This window comes from Athene noctua, chromosome 5, assembly GCF_965140245.1.
Source record: "Athene noctua chromosome 5, bAthNoc1.hap1.1, whole genome shotgun sequence".
NCBI classification, from domain to species: domain Eukaryota; kingdom Metazoa; phylum Chordata; class Aves; order Strigiformes; family Strigidae; genus Athene; species Athene noctua.
In genome coordinates, this window is record NC_134041.1 from 28,806,175 (window position 1) to 28,829,002 (window position 22,828).

General features: G+C 50.2%; 2 protein-coding genes across 8 annotated transcripts in view; one reads left to right on the plus strand and one right to left on the minus strand.

Moving 5' to 3' along the window:
* Nucleotides 1-9,624, minus strand: part of PACS2 (phosphofurin acidic cluster sorting protein 2) — an 83,224-nt gene extending 73,600 nt beyond the window's left edge. For 4 of the 7 annotated variants that reach the window (XM_074906816.1, XM_074906817.1, XM_074906815.1 and 1 more), the window contains exon 1: nt 9,414-9,609. In XM_074906816.1, the coding sequence (XP_074762917.1) occupies nt 9,414-9,541 (128 nt within the window). In that variant the 5' untranslated portion in view covers nt 9,542-9,609. Of the gene's footprint in view, nt 1-8,162; nt 8,283-9,413 lie in introns of all 7 variants that reach the window. The other 3 variants (XM_074906818.1, XM_074906819.1, XM_074906820.1) reach the window with 3 other exon arrangements.
* Nucleotides 9,625-9,922: 298 nt separating this feature from the next.
* On the plus strand, nt 9,923-18,473 carry SEC22B (SEC22 homolog B, vesicle trafficking protein). The gene is made up of 5 exons (XM_074906821.1): nt 9,923-10,082; nt 10,363-10,472; nt 15,738-15,898; nt 16,229-16,375; nt 16,768-18,473. Exons 1-5 carry the CDS (start codon nt 10,008-10,010, stop codon nt 16,920-16,922), a joined length of 648 nt encoding a protein of 215 aa, XP_074762922.1. The 5' UTR covers nt 9,923-10,007; the 3' UTR covers nt 16,923-18,473.
* Nucleotides 18,474-22,828: the final 4,355 nt, after the last annotated feature.

Here is a 22,828-nt window from a genome sequence, read left to right on the forward strand (position 1 = left end):
TACTATATGAAAAGGAAGGCTGGCTGGGAATGGCCCCAGACATCCTAATTGTGAAATTGCACCCATATATAAATTAATGGGAGACCACACTACTGTGTGAAAGGGCAGCCTTGTCGACCTCGCTGTGTGTTCCCACTTCCGATCTTCAAGGTCCTTTCCAACCTAGTCGATTCTGTGATTGAAGCCACCTGCTAGTCTTTTTTTTCTTTTTTTCTGCATTAGGATGAAGCAGGTGGGCTGAGCACTGCAAATTGTTTCTCATTCCAGAAGAAGCAGTATGTCTGTGCAGGTTCCTCTCAGGGTATGCCCTGGTAAGCAGCTGCAAGAAAGGGAACTACACGGGCATAAAAATCCTAGAAGAGCCGCTTCATGACAAGTCATTGCCAAGCTATGATGTCACCACTTTAATGAGAGATCCCAACAGACCACCATGCTCCAAAGAGGCAGGCACCACCAGCTCCGCACAGATGATGTGCTCCAGCCTTGGCAGTTGTTCCCTCTGGCTGCTGCATGTGCTCTCACAGAGGCCAAGCCTAGCTGGCTGCAGGAGCGTGTCACCAGCCTGCCACAACAGCACTGTCACGGCACAGGGTAGTGCAGCTGGGGCCTTGGCAGAGAATTCCCCACTGCAACCCACCACAGCAGGAGCCAGGACATGTTAGGAATCACTCACACAGGATGCAGCAGATGTGACACTTGCGGACCTTTGTCTGGTTCTCAGAAGTTGGGGTATGTCTGCATTAACAGCATTCCCCAGGCAGAGATTGTCCTCTCAGCAGAAAGGGGATACAGACTATATATAGATAAGGCTTCCTAAGAATCTCTCGATGGAGGTTATTCTCTGCTCTATATCTAGATTTGGCCTAGTGCCTGTTGGGAAACCTATCAGACAAGTGTATGTGCAAACTGCAGCTCATTTTGGCCATTAATGAGCCCTGCACTAGAAACCCTTGAAACACAGGCCAGAAGCATATTATGAACTCCATGGTTTTCCCATGTTTCCATTTGCAGCCCTCCATGTGGAGGTAAAGATCCTTTCAGAAATCTCTCCTGCACATGACATTTACCTACCAGCAGTGGCTTTGGAGAAAAATAAGAGCAGGGAAGGATTTTTGAACAGTAAAGCTTAACAAAACAAAGGGATCTGATGGAAGGAGACAGTGTCTTTCTTCAGAAGATTTTTAAAGGCAAAATAAAAGTACTTTGCTGAGCAGTGAAAACACATTTCACTTTACGCTGCACAAAGGCACACGCTTGATCCTCTCCCTCCATTACAGCCTCAGCAATACTTAAAAAACCCATCCTGGATCACCAGATTTGTTCCTTTTTTTTCTTCTTTTTAAAACAAAAGAAACTACCTCCCCAAAGCCCAGGAGGACCTGCAAACTGTGTGGGTTTTGGTTAAACACCAGTGTTACCTCTTCCCTACTCCCTTCCACTTACTCCTACAAGCTCCAGAGCACCTGACTGAAAAAAAGGTGAATGAGCAAGAGAGGGGAGTTGGTTTATCTTGAGACCAAACTAGAGCTTGGAGGGGAAGGGGGAGGAGGAGGGGGTCACACACAGCTTGGAGCACTGGCAAAAAGGTGGCTAAACTACCATTTCCCAGCAACAGCAGAGCGGTAACATTAATTTATTTCACTTTATTATGGTTCTATAAACTGCTGCAGGAGACAGTACAAATTGATCAAAACCTCCCAGTGGGGTGCTGCTCCCTGCCCAAATGGCACACACCAGCCTTGGGGGCATTTCCCAGTACGTTCAAACCTCTGAGACAAACAGTTAACTCTCCAAACCAGCACAGAGCCTAAGAATGAGGAGCACACTGCACACATCAAAGTTGGTATTTTATGCTAATCTGCCTGCTTACAGGAGAACAAATGCTATTTTCCTTGACAACTCTTCTGAAATCAGATCTAAGCAACCATGCAGATTTCAAACTCTTCCAAAATATCAGTAAAACAAACATTCCTACTTTCAGTGCAAAAACTCCAAGAACAGTCACTTCGCAGTTCTGGCAGGCAGTGACACCACAAAGCACAAGCCTCCGGGAGCTGCACCCAAAACATAGGTGCTGCAAGGGTGCAGCAGCTGCCTGGCACTACTCCAAGCCTGGCAAGCAACAGCATTATTTTCTGGCTTGCAGACCCCAGTTTATATGCATGAGAAGCTCCACCAAGCAAACTTCACACCATACAAGCTGCTCTCAGAGCCCAAGTCTGCAGGCTTTAAAAATTAGATTGCTTTCCCACTGGAGCAGGGGATGTCCAACACTGGCATTTGAGCTCTTGATCAAAAATAGTTATTGCTCTGCAAGAAACTGCACTTGAAACCAGACTGGCCTGCAGACTCGCAGCTGCTAGATGAGAGGGAACAAGCAGACCACCTCAGAAGTAAGGCACAGCTTGTGACAAGTGACACAGTCACACAAAGTGCTGCAGGAAAGGCTGAAGTGGTTCTAGAGGAAATGGGTTCCAGACTCCAGCTCGCACCAAGAGAGCCCATGCACCTACTTTTCCAAAGACAAGGAGATCGTCTCCTCCTGTCTCCAGACTCGGGCTCACCAGGGAGATCTGCAGACCCTCTACTACAGTTGCACAGACCCAAGGACAGGGTCTACATTTGCAGCAGTCATCAACAACCCACCCTCATTTTTGAGGAATCCCTCCTCCAGGGCTCCCGACTGCTGCATTCCCAGAGCTCTCTAGGCAATTCATTGTTTTAAATGAATGAGTGATTAGCAAGGATCCATTCTCTCCTCAAGAAGCTGGCTGCATGCCCTGCAAGCCTCCACATCACCGTACAGTACCATAATCCAATTAAACCTCACCATGAGGGGAGCTTCACGCTATCACATTCAATTAGGCAGTTAAGCCTCTTATCATCTACACGTTAGAATCCATTTGGACTAAAACTCCTCCAACACTGTTTGGGAGGTGACAATTCTTTGACCAAGCACGGACACACAGATGTCATATCTGGAGTCACAGGAGGTCTGTACAGGTTAGGAAATTCATATTGCTGGCTTCTAGGCAGGTAGAAACACAGGGAAAATAAAATACAGTGACCAGTTCCTGCCCACTCACAGTTACATGCTCTCTGAGGCTCCCCACTCCCCCTTGTCCTCCTGTTCCCTGACTTCCCAGGGAAATGTGGCAGTTCTGAAGGAGCATGAGGGGCCCAGAGGAATTTCACCCTCTTTAGTAAGTCAATGGAAAGGCAAAAGCTAACGGAGGACCTGGCAACACAGAGTCGTTTGGCAGTCTGCCAGCAATTCCATAGGAAATACCCTCCCTAGAAGGTCACCATAATGGTGGCAAAATTTGGCCTGAAAGAATTAGAAAAAGCTGCCAAGATGTGACGCAAATAAGGCCAGTGAGCAGGCCAGCTTCCTGCACAAGGCCAAAACACGAAGAGCTCTTGGAGAAAGAAAGATTAAGGGTTGCAAGGAACATAATGGCCTCCTGTAACAGCGGAGTTGTTGCTTTTCTTTTCTTGGCAGAAAAGAGGAATGTTTTGTTGCTGGTTGATTAATCTATTATGCAAATCACTTCATAGCTAATTTGATACAGCCACAAGCTTGCCACAGAAATCATCCGTATGTTCAGAGCTGATGAAAGGTGGTATAACAACGGCTCCATTCGACAGAGCTTCTATTTCCTGGACAAGCAGCTGCAGGGTCGCCTCCTGTCATGTCAGGCTGCAGGAGCACGGACCAGACCTGCCAGGGAACACGAGGGGAAGGTCCCTTGGGCACCTTCACTTTGTGGAAGGCAAGGAAAGAGGCCCTTCAAAAGAGCAGCCCTTTCCTTCCACTCCCAACACCCTTCTGTACTGCACTTGTGCAAAGCGTCCAGATGAAACCCACGCACAACCCCATCCAGAGACCTTTTGCTAACAGCTTTGAGATTTTAAAACTTTTTCAGAACTGTTCTTGATATGCACAAGCTTCCCCTTACATCAGCTAAAAGGCAACTCAAAATAGATCTAACTGGAAGCTTGACTCCAGCAATTCACTCAGCCTCTAGACAGAAATTTTTTTCCACTGAATATAAGAGTCCAAATTACATTCAGTAATGTTGTACAAAGTGATAAACTTAGCAACTGCTGTGATAGGATTTACATGGGGAGCATGAAGGGATCAGTTGATCTTGCCTGAAGTAACGTTATTTTGGTCTTGATCTCTTCCACGAAGACTAAGGAGGAGAAACAGGATCTCCTGGCTCCAAGAATAAAGGGGTTGGTTTTGGCCACTGCACTTTACCCCAAGAATTTAATCTCTATTGCTCAGTTGTGGATGCTTTTCCTCATGCATTTCAAATATTCAACATGGCCTTAGTGAGTTTTTTTAGAGCCTATCCTGTGCACTCATTTGTATTCAATTTCCTTCAGTGGTAAAATGTTAGGCATTCCATGCTATTCAAACAAAGTCAAAACAAAGCCTCCAAATAAGCACTTCTGAAACGTACCTAGTCATCTGAGTAATCAGACATTTTCCTAGTTCCAAATGTACCGAAAATCTAGTCAGTTCCAAAGGAACATGCTAGGAGTTATCCTAACAAACAAGAGTTCTCTCCTAAATGTTAAAATACCAATAGATCAGGAGGTTAAGATATATTTAAATTAACATCTCTCCCTACCTGAAGTAATCAGCATTTTTAATTATGTAGGATTACCTTACCATAATTATTACTCCAGCAAGTAATTATTACTCTAGCTCTAACTGACCAAGAGAAGTTCCCATTCCCAGTGCAGGCACACATCCTCCGTACCAAGAGGCAAAGCCTCTCCCTTCCGAGCGCATTTGCAGCAAACCCACAGGGAGAACAACCTGCCATGGACTCCACACAGGTCACAACCCCCTCAGCACTCGGCTGGGAGAGGGAATTAACACCACATAGGGGTACAGACATGCAGATTGCTGGCGTGGCTCCATGCCTCAGCAGTCCTCACTGTGTCCTTCCTGGTCACACATCCCTGACATTGCCTTTACATTTTCACAGACCCCTCTGCAAACCACGGCAGCTCATTAACCTACAGGAAGTGACAGCGAGACAGATCAGTGGAAGAAGACGGGCTGACACAGGGAGAGGAGCACACACCCAGGGCATGAGCAAACTGTTAGGATCCACTCAGCTGCTGTGAATCCACAGCCTCACCCCAAGCAGTTTCCATCGCCCCTGGGGATGTCCACACCAGGGCTGGTTTGAAAGTCTGCATGCTGTGAGGCCATCCCCCAGCATGCTGAGCAGTAACATCCCTGCACTAGCAATCTCCTGTTGAGTCCAGCGGATGCACATGGATTCCCTCCATGTTTCTTCACCTAGCAGGCAAGCTGCAGAGGCAAGCCAGCATGCAAAATGCTCAGGCAGTGCCTCTAAACAACCTCGGATCTCCAGCACCATCTTTTCCCAGGTCTGTTCTGCATGGATGCCAGGTCACACCTGCTCCACATGCAGTTCAGTCTCAATATACTCCACAGTTCAAATCTTAGTAGGAACTTTATCAAGTATGCGACAATTAAGACAGTAGCCTAAAACAAACCCTATTCTGAATAGGAGCACTCACCCTCACCTTCTCTTGCTCCAGCAGACCTCCTTCCAACAAAACTTTCCCCCCCAAGACCACTCTTCATCTAGACAGCCTCCCCATCGTGCTGTCTCCTCACAAAGCTCCTTCAAGATGGGACAGTACTGCATCCTGCCATTCACACCCACAGCTACATTAAGAGATCAGAAAGGAAAAAATAAAACAAACCACCACAAAATCCACAGAATAATTCTTACTTTTCAGAGTGAGAAAGCTGAGGGGAAAAGTGTTGATTCTCTGCAGCAAGATAATCACTCTCAGTTTTTACAGGTGGTAGGGAGAATTTTACATAATGTAACCTTCCTCAAAGGAAAATATTTATGCACAGAAGAAAGAGACAGCAGAAAAAGGTAGGCATCTCTCCCTTCTGGTATGTAGCAGTTACGCCCAGATAGAGAGACAATTTGAGTCACATTTCTAGTATGACTAAAAGAAAGTACTTGCATTTCAGAAGCACTATGGTCAAAATCCCTAGGAGCTACACGTGCTGAAGAAAGAAATCAGGAAATCACTTCTGTGAATGGCAGATGAGAAAGCTAGACCAGCACAAGTGCAAAACACCACCTAACCTTGGATTTCACTCAAAACACACAACTGCAGAACAACACTATGACTCTTCGCTATTATTCTTCCTTAAGTTTAGGCATAGCCTTTTCACACAAGGAAACTCCATGGACGCACCAAGGCAGCCTTCCAGATGTTACTGACACCCCACCCAAGCCAAATGGGCTTTCAGTAAATCACCCGTCAAAGAAGAGTGCATTGAAGAGCATTGCTTCAGAGATCTCCCTCCCACAGTCCAGCTCAGCCTTCATCTGGGAAGCATACTCCACATCCGCATGAGGCCCTCCACCTCAACACCCACCCACAGAACTTTGGGCAACGCAGGCACAGCCCACTCCAGGCGCTGCTTCCACCCAGCCCCTCCTGCTTCAGTTTACTGTAGGAGAAACAGTTTAGAAATGGGCCAAGATTTATTGCACCAAAAAGGGAAGGAAGAAACACTCCCTCCCCAAACACATGCCCCTCTTCCATGAATCCTCTGACTTTCTGCCAAGTTCAAGTCTCTTCTCAACTAGGAAGGTTTTTCTTGTCAATAGAAACCCCAAGAGGAACTTGTAACTGGTGGAAATCTCAGAAGAGACCAAGGCAGTTCGACAGTAATTGACCACACACCAAGGCCCACTCTCCTCCACATACTCCTTTCATGTCCCAACAGACGTCTGCTTGAACAAGCTCATTTTGAATATTGTTTCCCCCACAGAACAGTTTTCATCCCAGTCTCTCCTGCTTTTACACAAAGAACCTTAAATGCCGTTGTGCCACTGGAAAAATCATTACAATATAAACTTAAATTACAGAGGCAGTAGTATAACTTAAAGCTCTGGCTGAGAGGTTTGCTGCAAACCCTGTAATGACATGCAAAGCACGGACTCAATGTAGTATCACAAGACATGACGTTAAATGATTAGAAACAACAGAATTGAGCGTCCAGGCTCTGCACCCCTGCTGCTGCTACAAAATTCAGTGTTTGCCCAGCACAGGCAGCATAGCACACACCTCACTGTGCAATCAAACACCGCTGCAGAAGTCGCAGCCTCGGCAGCTCCTGATTTCACTTCAGATTGACAAAAACCACTTGGCACTCACAGCTACAACTGCAGACCTGCCAGGCGTTGCACTCCGCATGCAGCCCTTGCACACTTGCCCAGCCCACGTGGGGCAGTCCACGTCTAGCAGGACTGTGGAAAGATCTGCTCCTTCAGTCAGCAGGGGCAGATGCAGCAGCTGGATGTCCGCTTATCCCCCCCGAGCTTTAGGAGAAAAGGGCAGCCAGGAACAGCAGGCAAAGGTGATGGCAGCAACAGGGCTGAAACCAGAGGAACCTACCACTACACTCAAACTCCCTCATACAAAAGCTGTGTTCCTAGAAGGTCCCAATTTCCCCAGTTCTCCCATTGATGCCTCAGGCCCCAGGGAATGCAATCTGAGCAGTTTCACCAGCCCCTGCTTCACAGCTTGCTTCAGGGACTCTAAGACTTCTCCCTCAAAGTGCAGTTCTGCCCCACATGCCCAGATACCCACACGTCCTTTGCATCACCCAGATTCCTCCAGGCACTTCAACCAGCTGCTTGCAATGTGCTGCCCAACTGTCCACCACAATTCAAGCACCCAGGACCCACTCTAAATGTCCTGTGCAGATACACCCCCTGCCACAATACTACATCAAGGCAGGGCCAGTGTCCTTACACTGCATTTTCTGGTCATCTACAGATTTGCAAACAAGCAAGCTATGTTGTGAGCTCGTTTTCAGATCTGCAACTATCAGCATAAATGATAATGCAGAACTAGAAGTCCTTGACAGCAACAGACATTTGGGTTTTTATTTCAGTTTAACAGGCAGATACAACGTTGGATGAGGTCAAGCCTAACTGCCTTCGTGTAACCAAGGATGCAACAGAGAGAACAGTTTTCAAAACAGCGTTACAAGAGGGCCTCCACGTCCTTTGTACACCACCAGGACTGATGCAAACCAAACCAGAATCCAGTGCTAAAACCAAAAGTGCACCAACTGTTCCTCCAGCTCCTCCCATACAGGCAACTCCTTCTGCAGCAAACGGACTCCTTGAAGAGAGGCACGTTCCCCTTGGTGCTAGTCCCCTTCCAAGACCTCCCGCTGCAGAGAAGAAAGGCTAACAAGACATAAGCAGAGAAAGTTGCCGCCCAACAGACACTTCCAAGGTGCTGGCAGCACAGATAATCTGTTATAAACCAAGATCATCTGCAATTGCAGGACTCAGGTTTTCTTCTACCGAATGCTATCTTCCTAACCCATGATGTCAAAGCACTACAATTGTGGGTAGTGTTTAAGCTAAGACAGCTACTGGTCCCACAAGCAAGCTGCTAACCCTGCCAAGACAAGGGTATGGCCATCAAGTCCAACCTGCTCTCTGGAGGGTGTAAAAGACAGAGAGATTTGAGGGGGGGTGTAAAGCTTGCAAAGCTTTACATTCCTGCGAGATCAGCCTGATGACCCTGTTCCCTTTTTGCTCACTTGCTGCGTCCCCATTAAAGAAAAAAAAAAAGAGACACAGGAGCACTTCAAAGATTCATCTTCGGTATGTTTAAATCCTCAAAGGCGGTCTGTTAAAGCCAGACTTGAAATGCGCATATTTTATAAAAACTAAGAGGGATTCCTCCTATGCAGACTAAGAAAAGCGCAGGCAGGGATCACATCCGCGTGTTTATGCACATACAGCAAAGACGTGGACGGATTCGAGACTGGAAGCAGGTGAAAAAACAGCAGAAAAGAAATCAATGCCCCACCTGAGGCAATGAATGTGGGGCATTTACCAGGCAAAGCCCCCGTTAACAGGAGACCTCACATGGGACGGTGGGGCACAGAGAGCACAACCTGGTGTGAGGAGCTGGACACCACAAACCCTCCCACCAACACACACCCCATGACAGGTTTTTTTTGGGGGGGCAGTCAAACACTGTGAGAGAGACACCCCCCCCTCACAGACCTGATACGGAGGACAGCACTCCTCCCCCTCAGATTTTAGGCTCGGGGGTTCCTTGCACCCCAAAACCCATTGAAGGAGTAGGGGGAGCCCCGCCCACCGCTGTGGTAACGGTGAGGGGTGAGACAGCCCAGAGCGGAAAGAAGAGACCCTCCAATTGAGGGAAGGACAGCAAAGCTGAGGGGAAAGGGGGATTGAGGGAGCAGCCCCCGGGGCCTCGCGGCTGGTCGGAGGGCCCGCGCCCAGCCACGAGGCCCTGGGGGCTGCCCGCTTGAGGGGAAAGGGTCCGCCCGCCGTTACCTGGGGACGCAGCTCGGGCTGGAACCGTCGATCTCCCAGGTAGCGAAGAGGTTCATAGGCACGGGCCGCCCCAGGGCCCCGGTACCACCCGGGAAGCTGAGGCGGCTCCGTTCTGCCGCCGCCGCCATGGCTGCTGGCCTGGCGCGCGCCCACCGGGCCGCCGCCGCCGCCTGCGCCGCCGCCCCGCCCCGGCGGGGGGGGCGTCACGTGTGTGGGGGGAAGGGGGCGGGGCTAAATCACGGTGGGGGGCTCGGTGGGGCGGAGCTATTGGATGGGTTGGGGCGGGGCGGGACTAGAGTGGGGGCGTGGCTTTGCGCATGGGCGGTGCTGCAGTTGAGGGGGCGTGTCCGTGCTGAGGGGGTGTGGCAGGAAGGGGGTGTAGCTGCGTCGTCCCCCCATGCCCCCGCGCTGCGGCCCCTTATCGGCGGGGTCGTGTTTCTGCCCGGGCGGTTTCCTGGAGTGCGGCCGGAAGTGCTGGTGTAGCTGGTGGCGGCGGGACCGGATGTCGCAGCGACAGTTTCCGGCCAGCTCCGTGGCAGGGGCGGGCGGCGGGTGTGGGGCCGAGCGGCGGGCGGGCCGCAGCGGGGCGCGGAGATGGTGCTGCTCACGATGATCGCCCGCGTGGCGGACGGGCTCCCCCTGGCCGCCTCCATGCAGGAGGACGAGCAGGTAGGGCCGCGCATGGAGGGGGGAGGGGGCGGGCGTCCGGCCCGGTGTGTCGGGGAGGAGCGGGCGGCCCAGGCGGACCCTCGCAGCCCCTTCTCACAAGCCGGGTGGGTCTTGCATAAGTGTTTCCCGCCCAGTGGTCGCGGGTGGGAGGTAGAGAGCTGCCTCCGTGCTGATGGGAGTAGCTCCTCCTCGGGGCTCCGCTAGGGTCCCCCAGCCTGCGAGGGGGGGGGTGTGTTTCTCTGGCAGCAGCCGCCCCCAACAGCCTGTCCCCCCTTCTCAGTCAGGCCGCGATCTGCAGCAGTACCAGAGCCAGGCGAAGCAGCTCTTCCGCAAGCTGAACGAGCAGTCCCCCACGAGATGCACTCTGGAAGCCGGAGCCATGGCTTTCCAGTAAGTATCTGTACGCGTGATGGGGTACTAGGCTTCTGCCGCCATGGAAATAAGTGCAGGCACTTCTGGGTCAGGGTGAGGATTTGTTAGAAACTGGGGAGCCTGAGAGAGGGTGAGTTATTTGAACTGTCTGCCCTGCTAGCTGTGCAATAGCTGTTAGAAGGGGAGAGCATGTGAGTTGTTGCTTCTTGGCACTGCTGTCTGACACTTGTTTTTCAGCCAGGTTCATAGTTCTTATTTTCCTGAAAACAATGTAGGTTCTGTTCCTTTTAAGGTTTTTCTGTTTGTTTGCACCCTCTAAGATGCTTTCAGTGCATCTTCTGTATCCCCTGTGTCTCATCTTTTTAAAAAAGAGATGTCCTTGGTAGAAAGTCTGGCAGTACCACCATGACCTCCTCTTGCAAAAGATTTTCATCTCTGTGTATCCCGTGAGAGTGTACCTCTTCGTGCATTAGCTTCATGTGTTAGAAGCACATGGTGCATCTCTGAGTTTTTTTTTAATTATTACTTCCTTAATGTCTTTTCTCTCATCTCGTAGATTCGGTTTTATTGTTGTCAAATGTGTTGGGTGTGTTTAATTTTCTAAACTGTTTGGAAACTCTCATTAATAAGGGAGCTTGAATATACAATACCGAATACTTACAGAGAGAGCAGGTCAGACATCCTTCCTCCATAATCAATAGTAAGGGAACTGGAAAGGCAATTAAACAGAGGAAGAATTGACAGTCAGTGAAAGGCAGGAGAGCAAGCTTATATTTGAGAAAGGAAATGCTTCTTTACCTAGCAGAATAATGCTTGAGAACTTAAGCCCAAGATTTTGTCAAAAATCGGCATTATGCTCTTAACAGAAATAATTACGTTAGGTCTCTGAGATCAGGTACCACGTGAGATCACCAAGGTAGATATGTGCAGTTTTGCTGGCAATGCCAGCATTTCCCATGCTTGGCACCTCTTCTGCCACACTGCTAGCAGCGGGATCCCTCTGGTGACCGGGTGTGTGTTTATGGCAGGGCAAGTGGGAGGTGGCCTTTGAATGTGGAGCAAGGTTGGCTTTGGGTCTCTGCTTCTATAACAAGGGTCCTTTAACAAATTTCTTGCCCTGTCCCTGTCTTCAGGGATTCAGTGACATAAAAAGACAGGAACAGGAGTTTTTTGAAAGGCAATCTTTGGCAGAAGCCATGAAGTTTAGAGGGCAACTTTTCGTGTGGTTGGCTTACACGTGATAACTGCAACAAGGTTTTTTTAATCTTTTTTCTCTTGGCTTCTGGTTTGCTTTGATAGGGAGTTATAGTGGTCAGAGGATGCACTGATTAAAATAGTCTGGCTATCCCTATCTCCTGTCAGGTTTGGGTGTTGTTACTAGAGTTAACTGCAAAGTGCTGCCCTGCCTTGTTTTGTTTCTAGAAGTTAAAACTTTTAAAATTCTATAGTTTTAAATGTTTCCATGGCACTGCATAGGTGTAGCTCTGACTGGCAGTGATCCTGTGCAGATCCTAGTAAATGCCTCCTTGCATTGCTTCCGTGACACTGGCAAAGCAACGTCTGGGAAGGCTGTGCCACTCGCAGTGCCTGGGAAATTGTAGCCTCTTAACGGTGGCTGTAACATCACCAGCTCTGACAGGGCGGCAGGACTTGGGCAAGCCTGTGTTTTGACAGGTTACCTGTCTGGCAGATAGGCGGGGAAAGGAGCATTGCTCCTGCTGTTTTGAGTTAGTCTGTAGACAAGTTCCACAGGAATTGGCAGCTGCTACTGAAATGCGCTCAACTGCTGCCTCTTTTAGGGTGGGACCTATATAAAAAGAATACTTTCAGCTCAGAAAACTTTCTGTGATAACAGTACAGGAACGGGAGGAAATGGGGATGTTTGAGATTTAGTCTAAAATAATGCTGACTGGTGGCCATGCTGTTTGTTAACCCCACACGACATTTTTTTCTGCCAAATCAGAGTTCTGACTGCTGAGGGCAGCACAAACCAGGATAGAATATTTTGTGGTGCCAGAGTTGCAAGTGTGGCTAAGGATATTGCTGAACTTGCTGAAGTGATGTTGAATATTTTTAGCTCGATCAATTCAGAGCAGAGCCTAGTCTTACTGAAATGTGAAACTTAAACTATGACTGCTGAGGTGATTTCTGTCAAATATAACATTTAGACTTTGGCTCCAAAAGCTGTGTCACCCTTTCAGCTACAGCACTCGGTGTAGATGGCTGTGCAGGTACAGAAACACCGCTGGAGTCTGTGCTGTCAGTCACTAGTTGACCTTTGGCTGATGAATGGCTGAAGTGACTCTTACCTGTTGACAACAACCTTTGGCCTTTGCCACTGTTACCACGTTAAAGCTTTTCTCTCTCAAAATGTCCAAGATAATAAGACACTGAGTACACCTAGTGGGGGTACTTAGTGTGCACTAATCGGGAGTGCAGAATTCAGCAGTGGCAAACAGCAATGCCTGCCCCTTGTGCGTGTCCACTGCCGAGCAGCCAGTGTGACCAGGTGCTGTGCTGGAGCGGGGAGGCACACACAAAGCGTACAACCGAGAAGTCCAACTCTGCAGGAGCTCTGCTCTGATGTTGAACTGAGGTTGACAAAATCATCAGAATCCAGGACAGAATGAGGTGTGCTTGCTGTCTGCAGTGCTGACAGATCAACCTTCTATCCAACACATCTAATATCACACCAGGAGAAAAGCAAGTGGGAAATGCAGCTGAAGAGCTCTAGGCAGGACCACCTGGCCTGAGCAGACATAACAGAGCCACACTTGATGGGGCGTATTCCTCAGACTGCTCTCATCTTGAGAGTGCTGCTCCAGCTCTTGGGCAATATTGTCAGAATTCACATCTGATGCAAGTTTTCCTTATTTCATAAGATTTTTTTCTGAAGTCTTGCTGGTCATGACAGTGGCTAAATCAAGCTCCGGGTGATGATTTGTAGCAACTCCAAGCTGCCAAGCAGGTCTCCAAGGGTAAGGGAAGAAGAGACACATGTTGTACTGTAGGATTAGTCTTACACAGTGATGCCATCCAAGCTGAGTGACATAAAAACGGGCTCGTGGGGACACACTTGTGGAATGGATTATAGTAACTGGAGTTTCTTTCTTCTGGTTGGAGTGGATCAGTTGTTATTTGAAGGTTGGTGGGATTCGCACACAGGCCATATAGAGGCAGGAGAAATGGATACTCCTGAGCCCAGAAACAAGTTGAGGATGGTTAATTCGAAGCACTGGGCTATCTGGAAAAACAGTGTGAGGTGAAAGTTACTTTGTAAGCCTGATGCAGCTATTAACAAAATTTTAAGCTACTTATTTAACTACAGTGCCCTCGTGACAGGATCAATTCTTTAATACACTGTTAATCTTTATGCTAACTAGAGTGCTACATAATGGTATTATGCAGAAGAGCAAAAGAAGGTAGCATGAAAGTAGCATTTAAATTCCACCAATTAGAACAATACAGATAAACATTCAAAAGTGTATGCAGGGCTATCTACTGTCTCTACTCCCTTGGTTTTGGTGGAAATATTGTTGCCTTTATTTTTCTATTGGCTAAATGAGGAGGATAATGTAGTTGGGAACGTGCAGCAGCAGACAGTTGTAGTGAAGCCTAAATAACCAAAAATTGGTTCTGTCTTACCCCTTATTTCAGTAGGCTTTTTAGCTGAATTCTAGTAAGAGGTCTGTGTTCTCAGTGCTGATGGATGCACTGGAGCTCACACTGAAATAAGGTCAGCACTAAACCTCTGCAAATAAATAAAGATTAGGTGCAATGGGGATGGGATGGAAAGAGGAGAAGAGGACCTCTCTGTGCATTCAGCTGCGGAACAAACCAAACAGTATTGCACAGCAATACATTTTGGAGCTCTTAACCTCTCAGCTGAAGAACTGGTAGCACAGTCATCCTTACCCATGGCAAACCTATAGGGGAAACCACCAGAACCCATCTAGCATCAATATTTTTCCCCAGCTGCCTGGATAGCAACACCCCACCAACAGGCTGGTGTTGGGGGTAAGGGGATACAAAAGCCCTCCAAAATGAAAGGCAGGAGCTGGCAGTCACTGGGTGGCTTTTTAGCATGCTGAGACCAAATTCTTTTGTGTATCCCAATCTCAGAGCAGAGTTCCCTGTTTGTGGGCCTCAGGTATTTGGCTGTGCTCTGTGTCTTAAAGCTGTGCTTGGCTCCCCTTTAGTCTGCTGGCAACGTTTCCTGTGCTTCCCTCCCACTGACTTCAGGAGGGAGGGTGTCCTCCCTTTTTAACTCCAAAATTATAACTCTCTTGTTGCTGGTATTTTGTTAAGGTAATGATACTCACTGGCCAAATTTTGTTCCAGTGAAGTCAAAGTTCAGAGCTGTCAACACAAATATAGGGTCTAAGGGTACAGGAAAATTCAGAAGAAATAAGCCATTATTTTCTACAAAGGTTTACACCTGATCCAGACTTGGCAAACTAGAAGCCCCTGTACCCAGTTCTCATTGCCTCATAGGAATAAAGATATGTAGAGTGGTGTTTGATAGGATAAAGCAGGATAGATAGGATAGGTTTGACAGGATAGAGCAGCCCCGCAGAAAAGGATGCGAGGGTATTGGTGGATGGAAAACTGACTGTGAGCCAGCAGTGTGTGCTTGCAGCCCAGAAAGCCAACTATACCCCAGGCTGCATCAAGAGAAGTGTGGCCAGCAGGTCAAGGGAGGGGATTCTCCCCCTCTGCTCCACTCTTGTGACACTCCCCCTGCAGTCCTGTGTCCAGCTCTGGCGCCCCCAACATCAGAAGGACATGGACCTGCTCGAGCAGGAGGCCCCGAAGATGATCAGGGGGCTGGATCACCTCCCCTGTGAGGACAGGCTGAGAGAGTTGGGGTTGTCCAGCCTGGAGAAGAGAAGGCTCCAGGGAGACCTTATAGCAGCCTTCCAGTGCTTAAAGGGGGTACAGGAAAGCTGGGGAGGGACTCTTGATCAGGGCGTGTAGGGATAGGATATGGGGTAACAGTTTTAAACTGAAAGAAGGTAGATTCAGATTAGCTATGAGGCAGAAATTCTTGACTGTGAGGGTGGTAAGGCACTGGCACAGGTTTCCCAGAGAAGCTGTGGCTGCCTCCTCCCTGGCAGTGTTCAAGACCAGGTTGGACGGGGCTTTGAGCAACCTGGGCTAGTGGAAGGTGTCCCTGCCCGTGACAGGGGGGGTGGGACCAGATGAGCTTTAAGGTGTTTTCCAGCCCCAACCATTCTGTGATTCAAAATTGATTGATTAATGCTCTGTCTGCTGTTCTTTTAGCTACATCATTGAGAAAGGAGTGTGTTACCTGGTCCTGTGTGAAGCTGCATTCCCCAAAAAACTGGCCTTTGCATATCTGGAAGACTTGCATTCAGAGTTTGATGAACAGCATGGCAAGAAGGTGCCAACCGTCTCCAGGCCCTATTCCTTCATTGAATTTGGTGAGGTCCCTCTCCTTGTGGCTAGTTAGGACACTTCATGCTGGGGGGAGCAGCAGCCACAGGCTCCTCTCCAGCTTGGCCTATGGAATTGACAGTTCAGCCTCTTCTTGGCACTAGAGAAGTGGGTGTTTTAAGCAACAGAATATAGAAGTGATAGGGAAATAGTAAATGTCCTTTTATTTCAGATTTCCTGCGTTAAGCCTTTTGGCCTCACTCCAGTGAATATTTGCATGCAGTCTGCTAGCTGTCTCAGCAATGCTCCCGCTCCTTTCGCAGCCAGGCTGCTTTGTGTTAGGTGAGATTCCCTCTGATAGCCCCCTCTTGTTCCAGATACCTACATACAGAAAACCAAGAAGCTCTACATTGATAGCCGGGCGAGGAGGAACCTGGGCTCCATCAACACAGAGCTGCAGGATGTGCAGAGGATTATGGTGGCCAACATTGAGGAAGTCTTACAGCGAGGAGAGGCACTTTCAGGTACAGGGAGTGTCCGATATTTGGTTTATGGTTCCTTGTCCCCTCATTCACCTGGATGGGTAGAGCATACTTGAGGGAAAGGCTTGCTAATCTCTGAGCCTCCTGAGGAAAGCGATGGACTCAGTGGGTGTTTCAGTTGGATCAGTTGCATCCTGAAACACTTGTCAGGTACTGGTGCTTCTTTTGGGTGAGACCAGCATCTCACCAGCTTGGGTGGCTTTTGTCCCAGGAGGACAAGCACTAGAGCGCTGCAGATAGACACAGGCTGTGCTGCCATGTAAAACTGCTGTGCTCCCAGCTGCTCCAGAGAAACTTGTACAGTTAATGTAACATTTGGGGAACATCTGATTGGGTTAATCTTGGGTAACTTATCTCCCCTTTTCCTTTAACAGCTCTTGATTCCAAGGCCAACAGCTTGTCCAGTTTGTCCAAGAAGTACCGTCAGGATGCGAAGTACCTGAACATGCGTTCCACTTACGCCAAACTTGCAGCTGTAGCTGTGTTTTTTATCATGTTAATTGTGTATGTGAGGTTCTGGTGGCTGTGAGGTCGTTGCAGTCACGGAAGAGGGAAAGCCGGTAGCCTGGCAGCTGTATGTGTGCAGGACACTGTTCACGGAGGATGTGCATTAGAATCCACACAGGACCATCACCTTTACTGCAGTGTCCTGGAATTGTTAGGTGACACCTGACTACTACACCTCTTAGTGAAGCCTAACAATAGGTGTAAGGGCTTGTTGACTACAGGCTTTTCCTCTGAGGCAGTTTGCACTAGAGTGCTGCAAAGTTTGGCCTCCCATGGTTCTGCCCCCCATCCTTGGGGCCGCACTCTGGGAACAGTCAATCTGTGCAGTTTAGCATAATCACCTTGTACGTCCTCCTGTTGAGTAGCTCTAGTGGGAACTGGACTCTAATGAATGTCCCTTGTGTTGGCAATGTTTGCTTTTTTAGAATCTGGGTCTGCGGTTATTTTCCTTTCTTTTTTTTTTTTTTTTTTTTCAGACTCACCTGTTTGAAGGCAAATACTGCACTGTACATATAATAGCTTTCACCTCTGTCAGAATAGCTATTGTTGAATTTTCTGTCTGACATTTTGGCTTGTTACCCTTTAAATTGCTTTAGGAAGAAATGGATGTTAAATTATGCCTTAAAATACATTCTGTCTAGTACTAGGAGGGGCAATGAAAAGCTTCTGTGTTACCGATTCCTGCAAAATTAAACTACAGGTTTATGAGTGTCCATTTCCCCTCTCCTGACAGCTGTGTATGACAGTATGTTTCCATGTGAACAGGGTGTGTAATTTAGTGCTGTTGGAGCGGGCACAGTGCAAACTATGTCAGTACTCTATTTTCTGCAGATTCACTACATTATTTCCTTCCTTTTTATAACTATGCTTTCCCTCCAAGATGTGTCAAAACTGCCAGCATTTCATCTCTGGGATGCTTGTTTTCTTTCTCCCTCTTCCCCTCACCCAAAACAACCAAAAAACAAAAACTGAATGTTGTTGTGAAGAAAAGGCAGTGTTTCCTTAAAGAACACTTTAACTTTACATGAAGGATTCAAAAGGATAACTTTAAAGCAGTGGAATCCTTTGGAAACACCACCTTTTTTTCCTGTGGTCACCCTCTCCCTACCTCACTTGGGAAGTTGAAACTGTAAGTGAAGAAAAACTCATTATGGGGCACTAGTATATAGCTTCTTTCTTAGGGGCCAATCTATATATTTCCAGTGTAATGTGATTTTTTTATTATTGTTTGGTCCACCTATGCTAAAAATAACATTTTACTGGTCAACTTTTGTTTTTATTAAAAAAAAACACCGAACCCACAGCTCAGGCACTTTTCTGCACTCAAGTGTCTGCCACTTGGTAGGAAACAGGCAGTGTCACAGAAGGAAGTTTCAGGACTCCCCAGCACCTTTCACAAGCATGTAATCTTGTGTAGTTCTGTAGTATAAACTGTGACCTGGAAGTGTTTCCTGCCACTGGGTAGGAAACAGGGAACTGTTGTCTTTCTTGTCTGGGAACACTACCCAACTTGGCACTGTGTTGGACTGGCAGGGAAGCAGCACTTGTCCACCAATAAACATAGCAAACCTGATCTGCCATGTAGTCTAAAATCATCTGGTTTCTGCATGATGCCTCCAAGTGTTACTTTGTAGATTGCTTTATTATTATTATTATTTTTAAATAATTTTAAGTGGTGTCCCTAACAGGTGAATGTCCCAGTGATGTAGGTCTGTGTAACATAGGTGCTGAAAGGTGAGCAGACACCGACTGTCGTGATTGAGGGGAGTGATACTTGTGCAGCTAAGGGCAGCTTGGTGAGCAGTTGCCTCCTGCAGCCCCAGTGTCAGCAGTGAAATAAATGCTTCTGGAAAATGCCCTCTGCAGCGCGAATTTTCCCATGTCTTGTTTATGTGATCTCATAGGAAGCTTTCTTTGCTTCCAGGGACACAAGCGGGTAAAGGCCCTGTAGATGAAGGTACCTGGGATAAGGACACCTTTCTGGAGGCAGAACTAGCTGAAAAACATGATGTTGGCCATTTTCTGGCAGAGACTGTACCTTGGTTATAGCAGGTGTTTCCCTGCTGGCATGTTTCTCTGCCTGCTGGATGGGGGCAGGCAGCTGTCTCAGCACGGGCAGTTTTGTAGGTGTGTGGGCAGATTTTTCTGGGGACAGTTTTGTGGCAGTGCTGTTCCTGTGGGGGTATGTGAAGCAGAACAAACCAGCAGTGTGTCCCCCATGGTGTGCATCAGTGTTAACAGGGCATGGAGCTGCAAATGCTGCTTGCCTAAAGAGGAAGGCAAGGAAGGCTCCTCTCCCACAGGCCAGCATGGGGCTCCAGGGAGCACTATAAGCAACTCCTTTGCTGGTTCCAAATAGAGCCCCTCTTTCTCCCTCGCCCAGGGCCCAGGTGAGACTGATGTGCTGTGTGAGGTGTATGCTGGGTTTTGTCCTGCTGGGGGCTGCCTGCACCTCCTGAGCAGCCAGGCGTGAGGTTAGTTGCTCCAGTCTCAGGGTGAGAGGAGAAGCCATGACTGGTTTCTCCACGCGTGAACCGATTGCTCGCTAGAGGCTGGACTGGGTGAGCACCCGTGGGCTCAGGGTTGTGCCCTCCACAGCGAGCGTTGGCAGTGGGTGGCCGTAGCGGTCGGATTGCTGCTCGCTCGGGAGTCCCGGTGCTGTGCGCTTGGTGCTGGCAGGGGCCCAGAGCTGGCCCCGGGGCTGCTGCCTGCAGGTGGCAGTGTCTGCGCGGCGCAGGGCCCTGCCCAGAGCTAGGGAGACAAGAGGGCTCTTCCTGAGGGCACCCCCGCCTTGCTGCAAGGCCCTGGCCTCCCCCACAGTCTCGCTGGGCCTGGGCTGCCTCCCCATGAACCCGGGGATCTACCTGCAAGGGCTCCCGGACCGTGCCACTGGGAGGCTGACAGTGAGCCGGACAGTGATGCTTCCCAGCAGGGGGTTTGCCCGAGTCACCTTCTGCCCAACCCCTACCTCATTTATGTTCCTGAACTGCCCCTCTGCCTCCAGAGGCTCTGGAGCAGCCTTTGCCTGCGGGATTCCCCCACCAGGCGTCCCCCCGGTTCCTGTGCCTGGTCCCCTCAACCTGGCAGAGGCCGAGGGGTCTTGTCCCACACCAGGCAGATGCAGAGCTGAAAGAGAAGTGGGACCTGGGAGCAGCGCAAAGTCCTGGCACCTCTGCAGCACCTGAGCCCCTTGCGCTGGATGTTTGAGGGGCAGAGCTGGGCTCTCCCTGGCCCCACAGCATGCCCACTGCCACTGGGAAACCCTTGACTTGGGGTACAGACAGAAAGCAACAAGGTGCAAAAGAAAAGAGGATGGTGCATGATGCCCTGGGAGATGCTCTGCTCATCGCGTGAGCAGAGGTGACGAGCCTTGTCACAAGATTGTTCAGAAAAGCTGTTGGTTTTGGCTGTGCTTGTGGCTACCACTGCTCAGTTCAGGTCTGGGCACCTTGTGTCCACGGGGCTGGGGGTGCTGGAGGGACCATGCGTGGCTGTGTCCACCCTGACCCACCACAGGGCTGTGTTGGGTGACTACACTGCCAGGCGTGCTGGTGCTGGGTGGCGGGTTTTTTCCCAGGGCGTCTGAAATGCAAAACAGCAAGAGCAGACAGGCAGAGCTTGTTCCCAGACGCCGCTAAACCTGCCGTGGGTGGGGCACAGCACGGCGGAGGGGAAGAATGCGGCAGGATGGCGAAGGCTGGCGGGGTGCTCTGGCCACTGTGTCAAATATAAACCAGGTCTTACCTAGCCCAGGCTGCAGCCATACTCTGCACTGTTCACCAGTCCCGGGAGCAGCCGTTCGGGTGCTGCAGGGGTTTGGTTTCTGTTTACTTGGGCACCATCTGCTTCCTCCACTTTGAACCAGCTCCTCAAACTCCCAAACCCTTCTTTCTGGCTGGTTTTCAAAAAAACACACTTTTAGCACCTTTCCCACTGGGGCTCCAGAGGAGTTTGACCCTGGCTGCTTTTTGGCAGCTGCTTTGCTGTGGGTGAACATCCCAGCAGTGCAGAGGGCTATGCCAGCACCCCTGCAGCAGGGCAAGTGCCTGCCTAGGGCACCCGATGCCAAATAACTGCCTGGGCAGCAATGGCTTGGAGTTCAGCCTTTGAGCGCCCTAGTCCTTGTCCACCCTCCCTCCGGGTCTTTGTCCCTCTGGGGAGCTCTCAATCCCACCAGGGCCCAGGGAGGAATGCCCCAGAGTCAGGCTGGGGGGCTCGGGAGGTCATCTTCTCTCCACCCCCCACCCCGCACTTTGTTCTGCTGCATTGCTGCTGAGGTGACCTTTCAGAAAGGAGGATGTCGATTTTCTGCTGCCCAAAAATGAAGGCTTTTCACATGGCAGGGTGCTGGGCTTGGCAGCTGGCCATGGGCAGCTGACTGCCGGGACCAGCCCTCTTGCACAGGCCTGAGTCAGCACCACGTCCCGTTCCAGTGCACCCCTGAACAGTCCCATCCCCCCCATCCTGGGTGACACAGCTGGGCTGGTCCCCAACCCTGAGCACTTGGGAAGCCCCAGGGCAGGATGCGGGGTACCCTCCTGACCTCTGGCAGCCTCCTTGCTCCATCCCTGTTGGCACCCCAGATATGAGCCCTTTGGCTCTGCGGTCCAGCTGCTGGTCCCTGGGGCCCAGCTGCTCCCGAGTCCCTGCAGCCAGCACCAGGGAGAGGTGGGGGGGTACGACCTCTCCACCACAGATGCTCTGCCCGTTTCCTGGACAGCCTCCAACCCAGCTGCCCACACATGTCCCTGGCTTTGCTTCCCCTGGGGCAACTGTGCCATCTTCCCTCCCCAGCCCATACCCATTCTCTCCTGGCTTGGGCCTATTTGGGTCCCTGTGGGCACAGGGGTGCCCGGGGGTTTGCCACAGGCCATGCGTGCAGCATTGAGCTTCACAGCATCTCACATGGCTGGTCCCAGCTGGCTGCAGTCATGCCTGAGCTCACAAACCCGCTGGAGGTGGTAAAGCAGAAGTTGGGGAGTCCCTGCTCCCTGTGCCCACCCTGGTGGGGCTGAGAGATCCCCACCATGGGGCTTCCTCTGGGCTGATGGCTGCATGGAGGAGCTGAGCGTGGTCTTGAATCTTGGCTCAGAAAACACCCTGTGGCTGAGCCCCAGCACTCTGCAGAGAGATGATAAACCTGTTTCCTCTGTCATTGCTTCCTTTTTATTTTCCTTCCCCCAGCATCCTGCCAGCAGCACCCTGGCCCTGCAGGTACTCCCTAGCCACCCTTGGCATGCTTGGCTCCTCTGGCACGCCACCTGTGCATGCTGGAAACGAGGCTCCCCAACCCTGTTGCGGTGCAGCACCTGGAGCGGAAAGTGCACCCTCCTCATTATCTGCAGCTTGGGACCATGAAAATGGCAGCAGACACAGAATTTGCATAGAGGAGCAGAATTAAATGTGCCTGCTGGAGTCACGGTGACCCTGAGTCCTCCACACCGGGACCTGTATGAGTCCCCATGGTGTTGGGGCCCACAGAGCCTGCAGTGGGTGTGGCTCCCTGGGACCTTTCCCGGAGCTGCAAGTCCCCCACGCATGGCCATGAGCCCCTTGCAACTGCGATGGCATCTTGCCCCTGACATCCACCTTGGGAGAGGAGGGGACTCTCAAAGGCAAGGAGGGACCCAGGCAGCCTCCGGCTCAGTGCGGGCTCAGAGCAGGCTGCACAGAGCAGCATGAGGTTCCTGCCCAGTGCCAGGAGGAATGTAACAGCACAGACGGGGACTGGGGTCGGACTCTGGGTCCCAATGGAGTAGGACGAAGCCTCTGTTCTGCTATCCCTTTGTCCCTACCTGCATGGGGACCCCAGGTGATGGGGGCCGTGCCTGGGTGGCCAGCCCACAGCAAGAGGTGCCTGGAGGGGTGGCTTGCATGGGCCGTGTGTGTGCTGGGAGAGGAGCGGGGTGTTTACCTGATGCAAAGCAC